This window comes from Phasianus colchicus, chromosome 4 (assembly GCF_987193195.1).
Source record: "Phasianus colchicus chromosome 4, bPhaCol1.hap1.1, whole genome shotgun sequence".
Lineage (NCBI taxonomy): Eukaryota > Metazoa > Chordata > Aves > Galliformes > Phasianidae > Phasianus > Phasianus colchicus.
Window position 1 is genome coordinate 16029577 of NC_143439.1, and position 17569 is coordinate 16047145.

General features: G+C 46.3%; 1 protein-coding gene across 15 annotated transcripts in view; it reads left to right on the forward strand.

Annotated features, from left to right (window-relative positions):
* JADE1 (jade family PHD finger 1) overlaps positions 1-17569 on the forward strand; it is a 149904-nt gene that overhangs the window by 97959 nt on the left and 34376 nt on the right. For 6 of the 15 annotated variants that reach the window (XM_090138739.1, XM_090138737.1, XM_090138743.1 and 3 more), the window contains one exon: positions 16131-16208. In XM_090138739.1, coding sequence (XP_089994865.1) covers positions 16157-16208 — 52 coding nt within the window. In that variant the 5' untranslated portion in view covers positions 16131-16156. The other 9 variants (XM_090138738.1, XM_090138740.1, XM_090138745.1 and 6 more) reach the window with 8 other exon arrangements.

Here is a 17569-nt window from a genome sequence, read left to right on the forward strand (position 1 = left end):
GCTTTTAAACCTTCTGTCAACTAATTCTTTATTGAGATGATCTTCAAACTGAGTACTATGTGTTACATTTGATATGTTGGTTTATTAGAAAACATGAAGTTTGAATAGTAATTGCTGTATATAATATTTCTGTGACTATAATATGTAGGCTCAGGGGAAAATCCCAGCTTTCTGGTAGTTACTGAAGAGGGAAATTTAACTCATGCTTTTGGATTCAGTGTTTTTTTTTTTTTTTTTATGAAGTGTAGGTATATGGAAAGAATTAAAAAAAAACAAAAACAAATATCAGCGTTGTCTTCCCAGAGCTAGGCTTCTAGAGTTCCTGATAGTGAAGTATTAGCATTGCTGTGTGTACTTCTTGTAGCCTGATCTTTGCAGTCTGCTGTTTTCTCATGAAAAGAAAGAAAAGGAAAAAAAAAAAAAAAAAAAAGGAGAGAGAATTCAGAGTATTAATATATCTTTGGCAATCTTAAATGGATTTAAACCATAGAAGCAGCTATGTTGATTGCCTTGTGAAAGGTAACCCACTTGCTTGGTTACTGGTCTCCCACTCTGGGGACAGTATGTGGCAGATGTCCCCACTGTCACTACTTGCTCATTCTGCTCACAAGAAATGCTAGGGCTTGTGTGACTGCTGATCTTGGTTTCATTGAGTTGTATGAGGTTTGGGACCTTTTTGCTGTCACTGATTTCCTTCCCTGAAATCAAACTTCTGCAAACAAGCTAACTGTAATATCTGAGCATGTGTCAGGTACTAGTGAGTGCACAATACTTGCAGCATTTTTTAAAGCACTCATGAAAGGTGCTTAAATTCCTTTAAAAAGTGGGAGGACCCAAAAAAACCCACAAGAAACAGCTTTTTGTAAAATATGAAATAAACATGTAAAGGTACAGCGAAATCATCACTTGAGCTGCAGCCTCGGAGTGTGGGAGAGAAAATAAGTCCTGTGCTCCCTCTGTGCATCTGTCTGTCAATATGTGCTGTGTTACAGATGTTATTGATCCAGTGCGCTACACCGGCATGCCAGTACAGGCTGTACTCTGGCATATGACTGCTCTGGGGCTGGCATTCTTTCCATCTTTCCTGAGTTTATCTCCTGTAAACTTTTTCCCTTTTTGTGTGGTGGCTGAAGACCTTGCTCTCTTAAGTAGCTGGGCCCTCCTCCAGAAGAGATTTGACACACTGTGGGCTCACCTTTAGCTTTGGCTGAGGGCAGAGATGCTGGTGTGGTTGGCTGAATATTTGAGAAGCCAAGTGGGCTAGAGCTGTGACTTTATTCCTTACATAAGGACACTGTGCTTGCTGCAGGATGTAAGCATTCCCCCCTGCAGATACCAGGTTACAGACAGCTGGCACATTGCCTTCATGTCTGTGCTTGCACTTCCATGGGAAGAAAGTACCCTGCCTCCAGTTGTCAAAGAAAACTAAATGTGCACTGCTTGAAAAGCATATCCTGGATAAAAGCACGAGAGATTTTTTTGTGGCTTGTGCAATTTGAGCAGCAAACATTGATGTTTACCCTGTGCCAAAATCTGCCCACATAAGCAGATCGGACTTTTTAAAAATGTTGTTCTGGAAGGTCAGAGACTATTTCGTTTGCTGCATTTTTTTGCTTAGTCAAGCAAAGTTCACAGGAGCCAGAGGAATGATTTGATTTCCAAGTTTTCTTCATTCTTCACTGTGTGCTTTGTTAAATATATCTGTGGTAGTCTCAGCTTTAAGCAGTAGTGAAGAAGCTCTACCTTCTAAACAAACAATAAGCCCCTTTGTCAATTTTTTAAAAAATATCACTTCAGAATTACTGAATGAATGGTATCAAATGACTGAGGGGCTGTTTATCTCCTGAGTGTTTGCATTACGTATACAGAAGATGTGCAAGCTGTTTGAGGTCTTCCTCTGAACCTTCTTGTGTGCAAAGGCTCTCCCACCTCCTACAACTCGTTGCTTTTCTGGAGTCAGAGGCAGAACTTTGGTTTTAGACACATCCAATGTGCAAATGCAGTGTTAACAAGAGTTGACCTTTTGTATTGTATATGCTTCAACCAGCGCTGAAGGATTACACTATTGTAATGTTAGGGCTGAGTCATGACACTGTCTCTGCACTTTGCCGGCAACCATTTTCAGCTGTATCTCTTTAACATAGTCTATTTGCAAAGAAGGGAATAATTCCCTACCTGACAAGGGTACTGTGGCTTTCCTTATGTTTGTGTTGTTTGTTTGTTTGTCGTTGTTTCAACTGAATATTTCTGATAGACTCTGATAAGTTCTCTCCAATAACAACACTCAGCACGGGCCACTTGCTGCATGTTTATGTGGCTCATTGATATACGGGCTGTCCCATGGCTCCTCTCCACCCTTTTTGTTTGTTTTCTTTTTCTGATAGAGATGGAGGAGAGAAGATGTAAGGGTTCTTTTGTCCTTGGTACCTTGTGCCTCTTCATTCCTCCTCCTGGGACTTTTTCACTACATGGTTTCTGCCTGCATAAACACAGTTTAATATTGAAGCTGAAGTTCCTTTAGATTAGACAGTGTAGCACTGCTTGATGAGCTGCCAGGCAGCACGTGTATATGTTTTAACTGAGATTTGATCTGCAGCTACTGCACTGTCATTTGCCTGAGGTTTTCACAATGCGTTCTTCCTGTACTCGGGGCATTACCTCGGCTGCTAATTACTTCTCTCATCATGAACAAAATTGCGCTGTTTACCTTAAAGGTGATGCATCAGCTTCATCCTGCTTAGCTCGCAGACCTGCAAGTTAACTGCCTGCTTACAGCTGTTCCCCTGAGGTTCTTGCTCTACTGGTTTTCCAACAGCTTCCACTTTCCAATTAGAGTCATTTGGAAGCACTCAACTTTCAGTAGCTGTACTTTTCAATGCTGTTCCCACTTAACTTAAAGATGATTATACAATTCGAAAAGGTCGCATTTCTGTGCAATGATCGTCTTCGGCTTGCAAAAATATTTTAAGATATCTGTGTGTAAAATGTCATAGAGGTATACTTTGTACTCTGTTATAATCCAGGCCAAAGGAGAGGATGCAGCTTAATCATTACAGACTTTGGACAGGGAGGCATGACTTTTGGTTTCTATTCTCAGTTTTACTGCTGACTTAACATGTGACTTGTGCAATTGATTTAACCTCTGTGTGGCCTGGCTTGCCCACACATAAAATAACTTTTATAATCTCTGCTTCTCAAGTTTTGTCACTGAGGGCACTACAGTAGCCTGTTGCAAATATCCTGTTTGATAACATATTAAACATAAAGTGCAGCTCTGCAGATTTGTTTTTCATTCTTTCCTATCCATGCCCCTTAATGGCACTCTTCTGCTTACCGGGATACTGAGCCAGTGGCCTCTCACAACAGCTGCATTTGAATAAAACAGAGGAACTGAAAACCATAAGAATGAGGCTTGTGAGTGTAGAAAAAAGCACATCTTTATGTGTACAGCCTCTGACTTGGCAGTTCCCTTCCACAAGCAGTCATGATAGAGTAAAAGGAAGTAACATGCTACCTGAGTCTGGTGTTTCTGAGCTCAGGCATACCAAAATTCAGTTCTTGCAGTTATGGAGAAGGAAAGAAAGCTGAGAGCACAAATGAATTTTTGTGGATGACTTTGTGTGATGGTCATTTGCCATGTTGCCATAAATGATGTGTTTGAATTATGAAAAACTGTGATGTACGCATTTCTCTGTAGTCCGTACATGAGCCACATGAGCAAGTGGTTAGTGCAAGGGCTTCTGCAGCAGTTAAGAATATTGTACTGAAACAATTTGTAAGTCACAGAAATTTACATGTGCTTGAGTTAAATTTTTTTTCTCTTCTGCTTGTGTGAGAAGATCAACTATGGACAAAATGGGTCTCAACAGGACCTGGCTCAACAATGCAGCTCCTCTGCAAGCAGTAATGGAAGCAGATTCCAAATATAAAAGGAGTAGCTGCTATTATGAAATTTTAAAAAAGAAAAAAGTGAGTGGAAATATTGTAGCAGAAACTGTTGCAACACATGTTTTCCTTTAAACCCTGCACAAAAGTGCTAAAAAGCCACATATTCTTTCCTTGAGTTTGTGTGTCTGCTCAGAAGCAACAGTTGAGAGGGAAAACTTAAGCTATATAAACATTAAAAAGAAGTTTAAATAAAATTTAGTATGGATTGTACCTGGTAAAACAACTTGGAGAAGGGGCTGCAGAAGTTCAGCATATTAGCAGGTTCTCTCCTGACACGTACTCTCCAGATGCTCCTAGAATGAATATCAATACCGATATAGAGATGACTGAGCAAGACACAGATTTACTTCAAGTGTGAAGTTTTATTAGAACAAAGTGCAGACTTTAAGTGTAGAGGTCATAATTAGAGATGAAGGCTGAAATTCTGCCCCCACTACTGTCCATGGCAAAATCCCTACTGATTCTACGTACAGCAGCTTTTTACCTATCGTCTTGAAATTTAGCCAGCAGAGGCAGCAGAAAACTGCTATGTGGTTGTCTCTCCTTTTTTGATTTTCTCATCAGTGGTCAGGTGTTTAATGCAGAATTAAAATTTCTTTCTCTGCCCTGCGTAGCTTGCTTTTACCATCCTCCTTTATCACTACAGGCAGTCCACCTGTCCTAGCAGGTTGAGCTGGGTGCTGATTTTATTGAGAAGCAAGGGTGGATCACTCATACAGTCACTTCTGCTGTCTGATGTTCTTAGCCAGGAATCATAATGGTGTCCTAAGCTGCTAAAGCTGCTTCTGCAGTGAACAACTCATCGTGAATTACGCAGATCCCTTTTTTGAGAGCTGACTTCTGTTAATGATGCCCATGGCTTACCCTGGTATGCTCCATCACATATTTTCTTGTTTCACCATAGCTATATTGATATCAAACTTTATACCTGTAGTATTTGTGGTAATGGTTTTTTTTTCAGTATTTCTGGACATGTGAGTACATTATCCCAGAATGGTGTCAGTGATTCTATATGCAGAGACAAAACAGACAAATACCCCAGAAGATTGGGGTATTCCTTGCCTGGGTACATTCCCTTCCTCATAAAGCTCGGACTACCTGTGTTTGCAATGCAGAAAGCTCATGTTTGGTGAGCTTTAGAAAACACATTTAGCCCCTACTTACTAAAATATGGCCCACCATCTAGAACATGTTATTGTTCTGTTCCTACATGCATGGCCTTGCATGAATTCCAAGAAAAATGTTTCCTAAAATACAACACGTAACTTAAACTTGGCTGTGTATGCAAAGGAAAACCAATTAACGATAAAAATATTGTCTCAAATCCAAGGAGTTTGAGACAGGAACATTGTTATTGCTCCCCTGAAGAAATCAGAGTGCATTCCCATTTCATGTTTTCTCAGAAGCCCGCTCTGAACTTTCCTAGAAAGAATTAAGAGAGGTGGCACAACCGGCGATTCCAATGATCCTTTACATTAAATGAACCTCTTAAATGAACCAACAGAACTCATATTCATCCTGTAGAGTGCGAACCTCCAGATAGCAAGTGATGATAGGTGTGTTGTTGCCTTAGTCACTTTTTACAGGCTCCTAAGGAGTCCATGAGTGCCCCAGGGGCTGATCACCGAGCACGTAAGTGCTGATCATGGGTCTGTATGGAGCACAGCTGCAGGTCTGTGCTGCTCAGATAATACACATCAGTGAGGTCTGTGCTCTCTGTCTGCTTTAGCAGCGTTGAACATTAGCACTGGAAGAAGGTTTCTGGAATCTCAGGAAAAAGATGATGGGTAATAAAAACGTCACCCTGGCAATAAGGGGGCAGATAACAAGATCCAGTAAGCACCAAGGGTGGGGAAAACTGAGGCCCTGAGCCTTGCAAATACACAAGATGCCTGTGGAGTTGCTCCCTTCTGTGCCTTCTCTGCTCTGGGTTCCAAGAGTGAGAGAACAGAGAGAATTCCCCTTTTATATTGATTTAAAAGTATTCATGCAGATAAGAACAAGGGAAATCAAAGTCTTTAGGCTTCAAAATCTGAAGATGCTTCAAGGTGTTCTATGAAAAACAGTGTAATTGCTTTATTGTTGCGGTGAAAAAATATCTTGGGAGTGAAGACATTTCTTGTAATCTTCAGTTTTTTAGGATATGTAGGAATGGGAGCCCTGGTGGGTGCCGGGCAGCTGTTACACATCTGTGCAAACTATCACCTGAACTCCTCTGTTGGACCCCGATTGGTGATTACTGGGCAGGCAGAGGTGGCTGCACACAAATGCTGTGCTCACTGTGCTCTTCTCTGTAGCTCTGCTCAGCAGGGAGGCAGCCCTTTCTCCCCATGCAGGGAGCACAGGTGCGTGGTGTGAGGCTAAACTTTCGGTATGCAAAAACAGAAAATCTGCATTCAAATATTCTTTTTGGTTATGGAAAGTTTGGTGTGGAATGTGGTGTTTATGACCTTTTCCTATCCTGCTAGGAAGACGTGGCGCTGGCTCTTCTGATGGGCCAGCAGCGAGGGAGCTGCAGGTGCCGCCTTATCGTGCCCTGGCCGTCGTTTGCTACGGACGTGCGTTACTAAACTCCCGCACGCTTCAGTTTCTTTGCCTGCAAACCACAAAACTGTGCGGTGCGCGGGGAACACCGTACCGCGTCATAAACCCAGCGCTGAGCCCGCCCGACGCGCACCGGGCGAGCGGAGCGGCCGGCCCCGGGGCCGTGCCACAGGCCCTCCCCTTCGCGCTAGGGCGCGGTGCGGCCGGCGGCCCCTCGGTGCCGGGCCCGCTCGGAGTTGCTGCCGCTGCCCGGGGCCGGCCCCCCTTCCTCGGCTTCCCGTTTTGGCAGGGGATTAAAGCAGCTCCCCCCTGTGGCAGCAGTGACCCAGAAACGAGTTTGATTCACGGAGTCCTTCCTCCATAACAAGTACAAACGTCAGTCAGAGGGAGTCTCCGGCGGTGTGTGTGTGTGTGTGCGTGTGTGTGCGCGGCGCGCACGGCCGCTTTCCGCGCCCCGCCGCCGCCGCGCCGAACTCATGCGGCGGCCCCGCGCCCTCCGCGCAGGGGGAGCCCGGCCGCGCCGCCCGCCGCCGCCCCGCCGCCAGCAGGTAACCGTGCCGCCGCCCCGCGCCGCCGCAGCGCCCGCCGGGGAGCCGCCAGCACAGCCATATTTGATGGGTTTTTTTGTCGCTCCGGAGGCGGCGGGAGAGCAGTTGGGTGCCGAAGGTCGCTGCCTAGTGGAAATAAGAGAGTACGTCATTAACATGGCGCCGCGGCAAAGCGGGGCGGGAGGCGGCCGAGTTGCGGCTCCGCTATCCCGCGCGCAACTTGTGCCGGGCTGAGCGGGTGGAGGGAGGGAGGAATGGAGGGAGGAATGGGGACCCGCGGTGTCGCGCCGCGCTCCGGCCCGGGCTGTGGGCTGCGCCGCGGGCAGCGCCCGCCGCGGGCAGCGGGGTGCGCCGGAGCCGCTCGGGAGGCGGAGGGCGGCAGCGGTCCCGCCGGAGCCGCGCCGGCAGAGGGCACGGCCGGCGGCTGTCACCGCGGCCCCGCGCGTCCCGGAGCCGCCCCGCCGCTCACCGCGGGAGGAGGGGCTGTGCGCGGAGCGGCGCGCTTACGCCGAGCGCCGGTTTGGGCTCGGAGGGGAAAAAAACGCTTCGAGAGCGTAAAAATAGCCCTCGTTAGAACGGGGCACAAGTTGCCGCTCGGGCCGGGATGGGGAGGAGGGGGTGCGGCGGGCAGCAGGTGCAGCGGCCCCTCGCGATGCCTGTGCCCGGCGCCGCCCCGCCCGCCCGCGCTCGGGGAGTTTAAAGGCGCGCGGGGCGCGAGCGGCCACGTGGGGGGCGCGGTGCAAACTTGGCGGGGCCGCGGGGCAGCTCCCGGCGGGCTCCTCCCGCCCGCGGCGCGGCGCTCTGCCCGCGGGGCGCGCCGGGTCGGACGCGGCTTTCGCCGAGGGGAAATGGAACGCCGTGGCGGCCGTTGGAACCCGGGCGCGGACGGCGGAGCCCCCGGCCGCCGGGGCGGCTCCTCCTCCCCCGCCCCGCGGCCGGCCGGGCACGGCGGGGCCTCGGAGCCCGGTAACGGTCCGCGCTCCGCGGGGCCGGCCGCGGCGTTCGCGGAGCGAGACAAAGCGCCGCGCCGCCGCCCGCGGCACCCGCTGCCGGCATGGGCTGTCCTCTCCCCGCCCGTCCGTCGGCGCCGCGCCGCGAGGCTCTCCGCGTTTCGGGGCGGGCGGAGCGGCGGGCGTTTGTTTGTGCGCAGCGCCTGCTGGCTGCCGCCTGTGACAAGAGGTGATGCACAGTTTCCAGAACTGTCTGGGAGTGGGAGGAGAGACAGACACCGACACGAGCGCGAGTCCCCGCCGCTCGCCCCGGCCCCCCCGTGCCCTCGCGCCGAGAGCGGGGGCGGCGCCGCCGCCGTTCTTGCGGTGACGGCGCTCGGGGCGGCGGAGCGGCGGCGGGGCAGCAAGTTTAATTTGCGGACGGGGCCGAGCGGATTGGTGGCGGCCGGCGGCGGGGAGGAGCGGCGGCAGGGGAAGGAGGCGGGGGCGCCGGGCCGTTCAAATGGAGAGCGGCGGCGGCGGCGCGGCCCGGCGGCTCCGTTCCCTTCGGTAGGGCGGGCGCTGAGTGGGGCCGCCGCGTGAGGAGAGGAGAGGAGAGGAGGAGAGAGGGTTGCCGAGCCGCGTCGCGCCCGGCGGCGCCCGCGAGGCGGCAGATTTGAACTGGTTCCCGCCCGCCTGAGGGCGGCACGCAGCGCGCAGTGGCGGCGCCCGCGGGGAGGAGCGCGCGCGGTCGGCGGCGGCCCCCCGCCTCTGGTCCCGGCCCTCGGCTGGCAGCGCCGCTCTAGTAAAGTCCCTCGATGGCCCGCAGGTGAGCTCTGCGGGGTTTCGAGCCGCCAGCCTTGCTGTGTGTGAGAGCTCCCAGACGTGACGTGCAAACGAGCGGTTCGTGTGGCTGTGCAGCGGCACGAAAAGGTGGGGGTTCCCCGCCGGTAGTGCTAGAAATTGGGATCCGTTTTAACGACGCACATTGGTTGGCTTTGTAATTCACGATCAGGAAGGTGCTGTTGTGCCGGTTGCTTTTATTTCTTTTTAGAGACGAGTTTTGCTTTGACGAGGACTAATGACCTTCTTAAGCAGGCTCTGTCTTTTTAGTGAATCAAAAGCTGCCCACACTTGCAAACCTGAAGCCTTCACAAAGCGGTGCCAGAACGCGTTCCTTGTGATTCTGTTTGGAGAGATTTCGCACCCTCAGCGGGATGTTGTTGGAGCGGTAGGGCTGTGCTCTCGCAGCTGTAAGGTTTTCCCTCTGGCTGCACGCACCGCTTGCTTTTGAGCTTTATGTAATAGGTGTGTTTAAAATACAATAACAGTAATAAACCTCTTTCCCCTTCGCAGCTGCACATTTCCCTTCTAGTTTCTGTTTTCATTCCCAGTTTGCAGCTGTCAGTGTTTTACTGGCTGGTTCGGCCCGGTTCCGTGACCAGCGGGGCGGAGGGATCCGCAGATCTGTGCCTCCGGAAAAAGGGAAACAGGGGACACCAAAATAAGTGAAAACAGTGGCAACGATCTGAGGAGAAACAAACTAATTTACTAAATACAGTATCGGAATGCAAGATAATACGATATAATTAAAATTGAAGCTAATAAATCAAAATATAATGAAAGGGAGAATGTCCAAAAGGTGGATAGGCCTCACCACAACGCTGAGGTGAGATGCGCAGTCCAGGTGAACAGCAGGGAGACGGAAGGAGAGCTGACGAAGAAGAGCCAATGAAGAAGCGCAGACGGAGAAGCACAGATGAAGAAGAGAACATCAGGTGACCTTGCCAGGAGTTATAGCTCCTCTCTGACCGCAAAGCCCACTGGGGAATGTAGTTCTTCTCTTCCGGACAGGTACCTGGAACTTGAGCATTAACAGTTAAACTCCCAGTGCACTACATGATGTTATGATGTGGAATACTGATAACCACAAATCATAAAACCATGACAGCAGCAGAAGAAAATGTGCAGTGTTTCCTCTTGTGCTTTCTCCCAGCTGTTCATCCTGCTGCCAGTTCCAGTGGGACTGTCTGAGCTGACAGCTCCTTGGTGGCAGGGCAGAACCGTGTTGGCTGCAGGGTGGGCTGGGTGTGCTCCCAGAGCTCAGTTTGCCAGGACTTTGGGCACTCGCTTCCATGAGCACGACTTGGGAATAGGTATTAGGAACCAGCTTTGTACAGGTATACCAATGACCGTGTGGATCTTGGATGTCCTGGGCTCAGACATGAGCATGTACTGCTTTTCCTTGTTGGGTTTGGGGCAGAGGTGCTGCAGTTAGTGGGAGCAGTCTTGGCCTGGAAATGTGCTGCCCTTGTTTAAGAAACCCTGAGGGCTTTCTCTCCAAATCTGGGGACTTGGGCTTTTTGTGCTGCGGGCTGTGCCACACAGCACTGTGGTGGTTCACCTCAGGTTGGAATGTGAACTCTTCTTTGTGACTACTGAACATCGCTTTCAAAGCTTTTATTGGTGCTAAAGAGGAGTTAAGAAGTTTCATGTAGGTTGGAATAGTTGATAGTATTTTTGATATAACTGTACCCAGAAGAAAACAGCAGTTTTCTCTTGCACCAGATGTCAGTTCATGAGGAACAAGGTGATGCCACAACCCAGCTACTGAACAGAGAACAGCAGAAGAAACCAAATGTGTTCATCTGCTGTTGTTGTGATTAAGACTGTGTTATACTTCCATGCACGCAGTGAGTGTTCTGAAGTGATCTCTGGTGTACTGGCTCTAATTAGGTCTTGGTTTCAGGGCATTTAGTGTGTTACTTTCAGGAAAAGCCAGTTTTCAGTTTGTCTTCAGTGTGTGCATCTGTCATAATTCTGCTTTCTTCCCATCCTGTCTCTGCAGCTCCTCGTTGCAGTTTGTCACACTGACACCTGTTAACACGATTACGGTTAGTTGTCTGCTAGGGTTTGGACAATAAACTTTTTCTGTGGAGGTTTATCCCTGAAGGTACTCTAGTAAGAATTGCACTGTAGAAAGCCTCTGACCTGCAGAAGTAGACTTTTTCAAATACAGTGATTTTTAAAAATCTGTTTCTGTTTCACTGTTGGCATTACAAAGACTTTGGTACACTTTACATCTCTCTCTTCATCCATGTCCACTCAGAGTCAAATGGAGTGACAAAGTATATGGTGCCATAACTGTTTAGTAGCAGTGTTAAAAAAAAAAAAATTATATATATATATATGCAGCACATGAGTGTGTGTATATGTGTATCTGCGTATGCTCACCTGCAGTTTTTATGGGATAGTGCCTGGGTTTCTGCTCTGAGGAAGCTAGAGTAAAGGATTTGGATTTTGTAGCTTTGCAACTTTCAGTGTGTCTAAAAAAAAAAAAAAAGGAAGAGGAGGGATTTTGGTATTGCTGTCCTGTGCAGCTTCTGTTGTTTGTCAGTTTTTTCAAATCAATCTGCTGTAGAGGTAGGAAATGAGCAGTGCTGTGATGCTGCTGTGCATTGCTGTGCTGGGTCGTGTTGCTGTGCTCCCTGTGAGGAGTCAGCAGAAACGGCTGTGTTCTTCGCGACAGCTTGTTGGTGTGTAGGGTGAGATGTTCATGGCTCAGCTCCACTAGAACGTGCAAATCCACCATGTGTTTGACATTGATTCTGGTTTATCATTTCATCATTTCATTTGCACAGCATTTAACAGTGTTGTGAAGTAGAGGCTTTCTCCAAAGTGAAGTAGGCAGAAGAAACATTTCAGGCAGCGTAATCTTGTCTTTAAGATGATCAGAGTATCAATTCTGCAGTGTTAACTCCAAGGTTAGATTTGTGTGTTTGCTGATTGCCCAGTCAACAAGTAAAGCCCAGAGCTTGGCTTTCAGAATTAGTGTGGTGACATGGGGGGATACAGCTGCTGGTGTCGACTCTGTGGAGCATCACGCCTCAGGTGGGGAGCATGGCAGAGCCCGCTGCCAGTCAGCCACATTGCCTGATCTCTGAAACTGTGGCTTTGAAGTGAAGAAGCAAGGGTCCTTCAAAGAAGTGAAGCTGAACTGTTATACAGAATTCAGTAAGATTCTCATCTGTATCAAAACTGGCCTTGTGAACAAATGTGTGCCCTTGTTATGGCAGGGTAAGAGGTGAAGGTAGAATCAGAGCGAAACCTGGGGGCTTCTCTGTTACTTCGAATGGCAACAAGCATCCAGTTGCTTCTGTGAAACTTAAGAGAGGTGCTATTGCTTATGCCACCAGAATTTTAGTTAGTCCGGGGTATAACAGGAAGCTCAGGGATTGCCTGATGCGTGGGTGATGGATGGCCTTTGTTGTTTTTGGGCTGCAGGACTTAGTAGCTCTTGAACACTGGGCTTACTCTACAGTTAAACAGTATATGGGCAAATGCCCCTTTCAGGCTGCTGTGTGCATTTGGGAGAAATGGCAGTCGGTGGAACGTTGGGGGGTACTGCTTGGTTGGCCGCTTCAGAGAAGCTCTCGTCTTGTGAAGGCAGTGGGAAGTGGTTCTGTGGCATGTGTGACACACTGAGTGCTTTGTGGGAACTCCATGACCGTTCAGCAATTACGTGGTTACCTTCAGTTGCTGGGAATTGAGCTCATTAACCTGGGTGGTTTCCTTCTGTCTCGTCGCATCGTTTTTACTTCTTATTGGTATGAGTCTTAAAGCTTTGCCCTTTTATTGGGATTGTGCTTACATATGAATTTGCTTTGTTTACATACATGATGTTCGTAGCCAGCTTCTACCATTGTGCTAGTTGTGTTACAGTCAGTCTTGGTGAACACACTGGTTGGAATTGCCAGGCCTATTTCTGTTTCATATATGTGTTTTAATGAGATCAGAGGTGACTTACATGCATTATGTTTGCACCTGAAAATATTCATTGTATGTCAAAATCCAGTCAATCTTCATGATTGGAAAGGGAATTTCAGATAAAGGTAGCACTAACATCCCAGGCTGGGAAGGAAAAAGAGATAAGCAGTTTTAACGGAAAGCCTGACATTCTGCCTTTTAAAGTATAGAAATATCTCCTTTTAGTTGCAGATATCCCTCAAAGAATGACATAAGATAGTTTTGTTTTTCTAAAGTGACATGAATTTCCATTATCCTCTCAGTGTGCAAACTGTGTGTGCGTGTGGCTGAACAGGGAAAGCCTGTGCCGTCAGTCTGCACTTCAGACTGCACCAGCAGCAGTCCATGGTTAGGCTTGCTGCACTTCTTGTGTGACTGTGGAGGTCCCTGATGGCTGGCAGCAGCCTGTGGTGTTTGGGGCAGAAGGACTGTGTGTGGTCCTGCAGGGGAAGCGGCATGTCCATCTGCGTGGGTTATTCTTGTTAGCTGTAGATGCTATATTCTGGGCCATGGGCTTGAGCATCTGGTGCGTGATGTTTAAAAGGAACAGTTTGAAGTTATTTTAGAAGTCAAAAACTGCTTTATTCCTTTTAATGACAGAACTTTTAGGGGTTAATTGTAGGGGGTTTGACAATTGCTTAGTAGCCAAGTGCTGCTTTTCCATCAGCAGTGTAACTTCCCAAAAACGCAGTGAAGTTCAAAGGTAGGAAAGGATGGTCTATGGATTTCAACTCTCCTTTCAAATGCATCTGTAAAAGAATCTCACACAAACTTAATTGAATCGTGCATTTCCTTTTAATGTTATATTTGGGGATGTAGGCTTTTCAGTACAGCTGCCTTTAGAAACCTGTCTTAGAGTGGACAGGTAAATGAACTGCCTTATTGAACACAGACGTGGCTGCTGTGCTGGCTCCTCTGACTCCTGGAGAATAGCTAGCTAATCCTGAGGACTTGTCAGGGAGGGTGTGAATACCATTCACTCCTTTAAGCAGCAGTCGGGGAAAAAAAAAAAGCAGCATCATTTGCTGTATTTTTTATTTTTTTAGAAGATACACAGTAGAAAGGAAAAGCTTCTGGATGTTCCTTATTTAATGAATTTGCTAAGTATGGTTAGGAGAAGACAAACTCAGAATATACTTGTCTGAAGAGATGCAGGGGGCAGAATTTTGGATTTCCTTGTTCATCCCAAGGCTGTGAATGTTTCCTCGGTGTGTATATGCAGTGTTACTTTGCTTTAGATTGCTTACTTTTCAGACCATGCTGAAACAAAACAAGAAGTGAGGATTTTGACCAGGAATATATAAATTGCATTTCTGAGATAGTCTAGATTTTTTTTTACTTCATTCCATATCCCTTTTATTTGGTTTATAGGAGATATTTCCATACGCTCTGCTTGTTTAGTATTGTTCATACTTGTTTTAGTTACAAGAAAAGTATGTTAGAAAGTGTGTTAAGGAGCTGGGTTCTGGCCTAATAGCAGCTAGTTTTGTCTTAGCCCAGTTTGAATCTGAGTGTTGCTTTCCAGTATTTCATAAGTGACCGTATGAGTAGTTGGCTCTGGAATGGTCCATTTATACCAGATCTCTTCAGAGGATTGTGATGTTCTGCGCTGGTGTGTGTGTTTATTCATTGGTGACCTTTCTGCTTGTCATACATAGAAAATTCTGGTCTGCTCCAAAGCCATTCTTCTGGGCTGAAATCTTTACACACTGTAAGAGGCTGTCATTAATGATTCTTCATTCTCTGCCATCAGAAGTTATATGTGAACTTTTACATGGTGGTGACAACAGGTCTTGGTGAAATATTCACCAGCTGCTCAGTTTAATATAGTATAATATCAGAAAGGAGGAAATCTTGCAGTACTTGTGTTCTAAAAACAAATTAAAATTTACTGTAGGTGTAAAGTACAGTCTCAGATTCAGTTGCTTATGTGTTCCTGGAGATGATTGCGTGAATTCTGTCTCAAAAATACTTACTTTTGTGTGAATCCCTTTCTGAAGAGAGGATTTATTTGGTGTTTTTTTTGTTGTTGTTGTTTTTGTTTTGGTTTGGTTTTTTTTGGAAGTAGTGTCAGGCTTTGATTAGGATTTTCTTCTTCTCATTCTTAAAAGTTGAAAAGGTTCTCCTGGAGCTTACTACCATGAGTCATTTCTCATTGAACAAAGTAAAGTAGTTATAAACCTCCTGAAGTGGTCAATGAAAAGAACTTTGCTGAGAGGTTTCTGGGAAATTCCAGCTCACTTGGAGATTAAGAGGTTGGGTTTTCTGCACCCACCTAAAGCAGAAGTGTTTTCAGCATCTGATTTTTCAAGTCTGTGCCTTGAAGGCACGTACCAGGGATTTGCTGCTAGCAGAACACTCAGACCTTGTTGATAGCACAATTGATACATAGCAGGCAAAGGCTCAGGGGATTTGATGTGCTATCTGGAGTCCTTGTCAGTTCAACTTAAAGTGGATATGCCTTTCTGCACTTCTTGTCGTGTTTTTTCTGCTTTTCAACATACTCCTTTTAATAAGTTTTTACATATAATGCTGATAGGTTATTCACAGCTTCCAATTTCTTTTTCCTGAATTTACTTCCATTCTGCAAGAAGTACACACAGAATACCAGCACTGTGTGAGTAGCCAATAAAAACATAAGGATCGTTTGCCTTTCCATCACTGGTTTGTGTGCAGCTGAGCTCAGTATTACTAGAATTCACCAACTTTGGGGCTTGGAGGGGCTATGTAATCAGATGTTGGCGTGATTCCTGAAAAGCAGTTAGCGTTTAGGCAAGCTGGTGGACATGTGCCTGCAGGAGGAAGTGACTCTGACCTTAGAGATGGTACCTTCTGGAGCATATATGATCCATGTGTAGTTTATCTGGGAAAGCTTGGCTTGCTATGCTGATGTTTCTTATTTTTTATGCAAGGGGAAGACTTTAATCTTTGACTTCGCAAATCTAGCACTTAACACAGGAATAAGATTGTTCCAAAGGCATATCTGCCAAAGTAAATATTTACTGAGGTAGTTAAAATGTTACTGTATTGCAAATCTAGTGTCAGAATGGGTAGAGTGAGTTAAATTAATTTACTGCAGATACTTAGTGGCGTTCAATCTCTGAGAAACAAATATGCTTCAGTTTTGGGGTGGAAGTGTTGGTGGACCTGTCGTTATACCTTCCAGTGTTTTTCATCTGCTCAGAGGGTAATTACCTGATACGTGTCTTGGAGATATTCATTGCTCGTATTTCAGATGCTGCTTAAAGTTGTTTGTTTTCCTTTATGTGTTGTAAATCCTCCGATGCCATCAGAAACACAACCTGATGACTGTGTATTATTATCTTGAGTTAAGTGCTGTCTCGTTGCTTTGCAGGCTGCCTGCTGTTTCCCGGGGAGATCATGAAACGACGTCGGCTTCCAAGCAGCAGTGAGAATTCTGATGACAATGGCAGTAAGTGCTCCTTTGTTGTAGAGTGCAGTAGGTTATGAGTTTGAAAATGCATTTTAATGCAGTGTTTCATGTGGCGGAGGCACTTTGCATATTGGTTGGTCTGGTGGAAACGTATGTGTGAGGAACCAGTTTTAAACTCAGTCGTTCTGAGCACAGGTGGACGTGGATTTGGGATCTTCCCCCCCCCCCACTCTATTAACTGCCTGGTGTTAATTAAGAAGATAAAACATGAGAAGTTGGTCTTTGTTTCTCTTTTTGCATCTTCAGTTGCCATCAGCATAATATATGCAAGGACAGAACTTGAGTAGAGACATGTGCTAACCTTGTGCACACATCAGTATTTAGTACAAGATTGTACTAGGATTTTAAGTTTGCTTCCATGTTCCCATACTCTTTTATGTTGGAAGGTATGTTGCTGCAGACTTCAGCAGTAAAAACTGTTGGTACGTGAAAATGTTTTGCTTCTATTGAAGATGCTTTTACTTACTGCATAACTTTCAAAATCTGAATTCAGTGCATCACTGATTTGAATGTAGAGTTTTTCTTTAAAAACAAAACAGAAAGACAGCTATTTCCATACTGATGTAACTAACAGTGAGTTCTGTGTAATCTCTCTCATGTTTGGGCTCCAAGGGACCGATAATATTTCATTTATTAAAAAAAAAAAAAAAAAAAGGCAGGTTAGGAAATGTATGGATGTGCCAAGGTGTTTTCTTTGCCCCAACAAACAAGGTGATTGTATTTGACTGTAGAACTGCTTATCCAGTTGTCAGAGCTATTTTTCTGGTTTTAGTTTGACTTCTCTGGGTGCACATCTTAACATTTTGAACTTGGTTTTGAGTAAATAAAAGAAGATGAAAGGAGACTTTTCCAGGTACTTTTGGAGGATTTAGTCTGAAAAAGTAACCCTGCACTATGGCCCCCCCAAAATGCATACATTTCTAAGAAATGTCTGTGCTGCATGGAAGGGCTGCTCAGACAGCTCTTAGGGTCAGATCTGTGCCTTACACAACCCTACACAAACTATAGCTGAAATGAAGGAGTGGTAAAAAGGATTGAAGGAGGTGAGAACTAGCAAGCTGTTCAGGAGCTCATCCAAATAGGGATTAACTATTAAAGTTGGGTGGTATTTAGCTTGGTTTTGCAGAACTACTTGAGGTTGGAAGATTTTGGAAAACATTAGTTTTTCTTCCTTAGAATATTAGCTAGGGGTTATTAAAAAAAAAAAAAAAAAAAAAAGTAAATTGGTATGCTTCTATGAAGAAAAGAAGTATACTTCACCCAAAAAAACATACATTACTACTTGTAAAGTAGACAAGTAGCAACAAATGTGATGTTGATCATTAGAATTTTGCTCTACT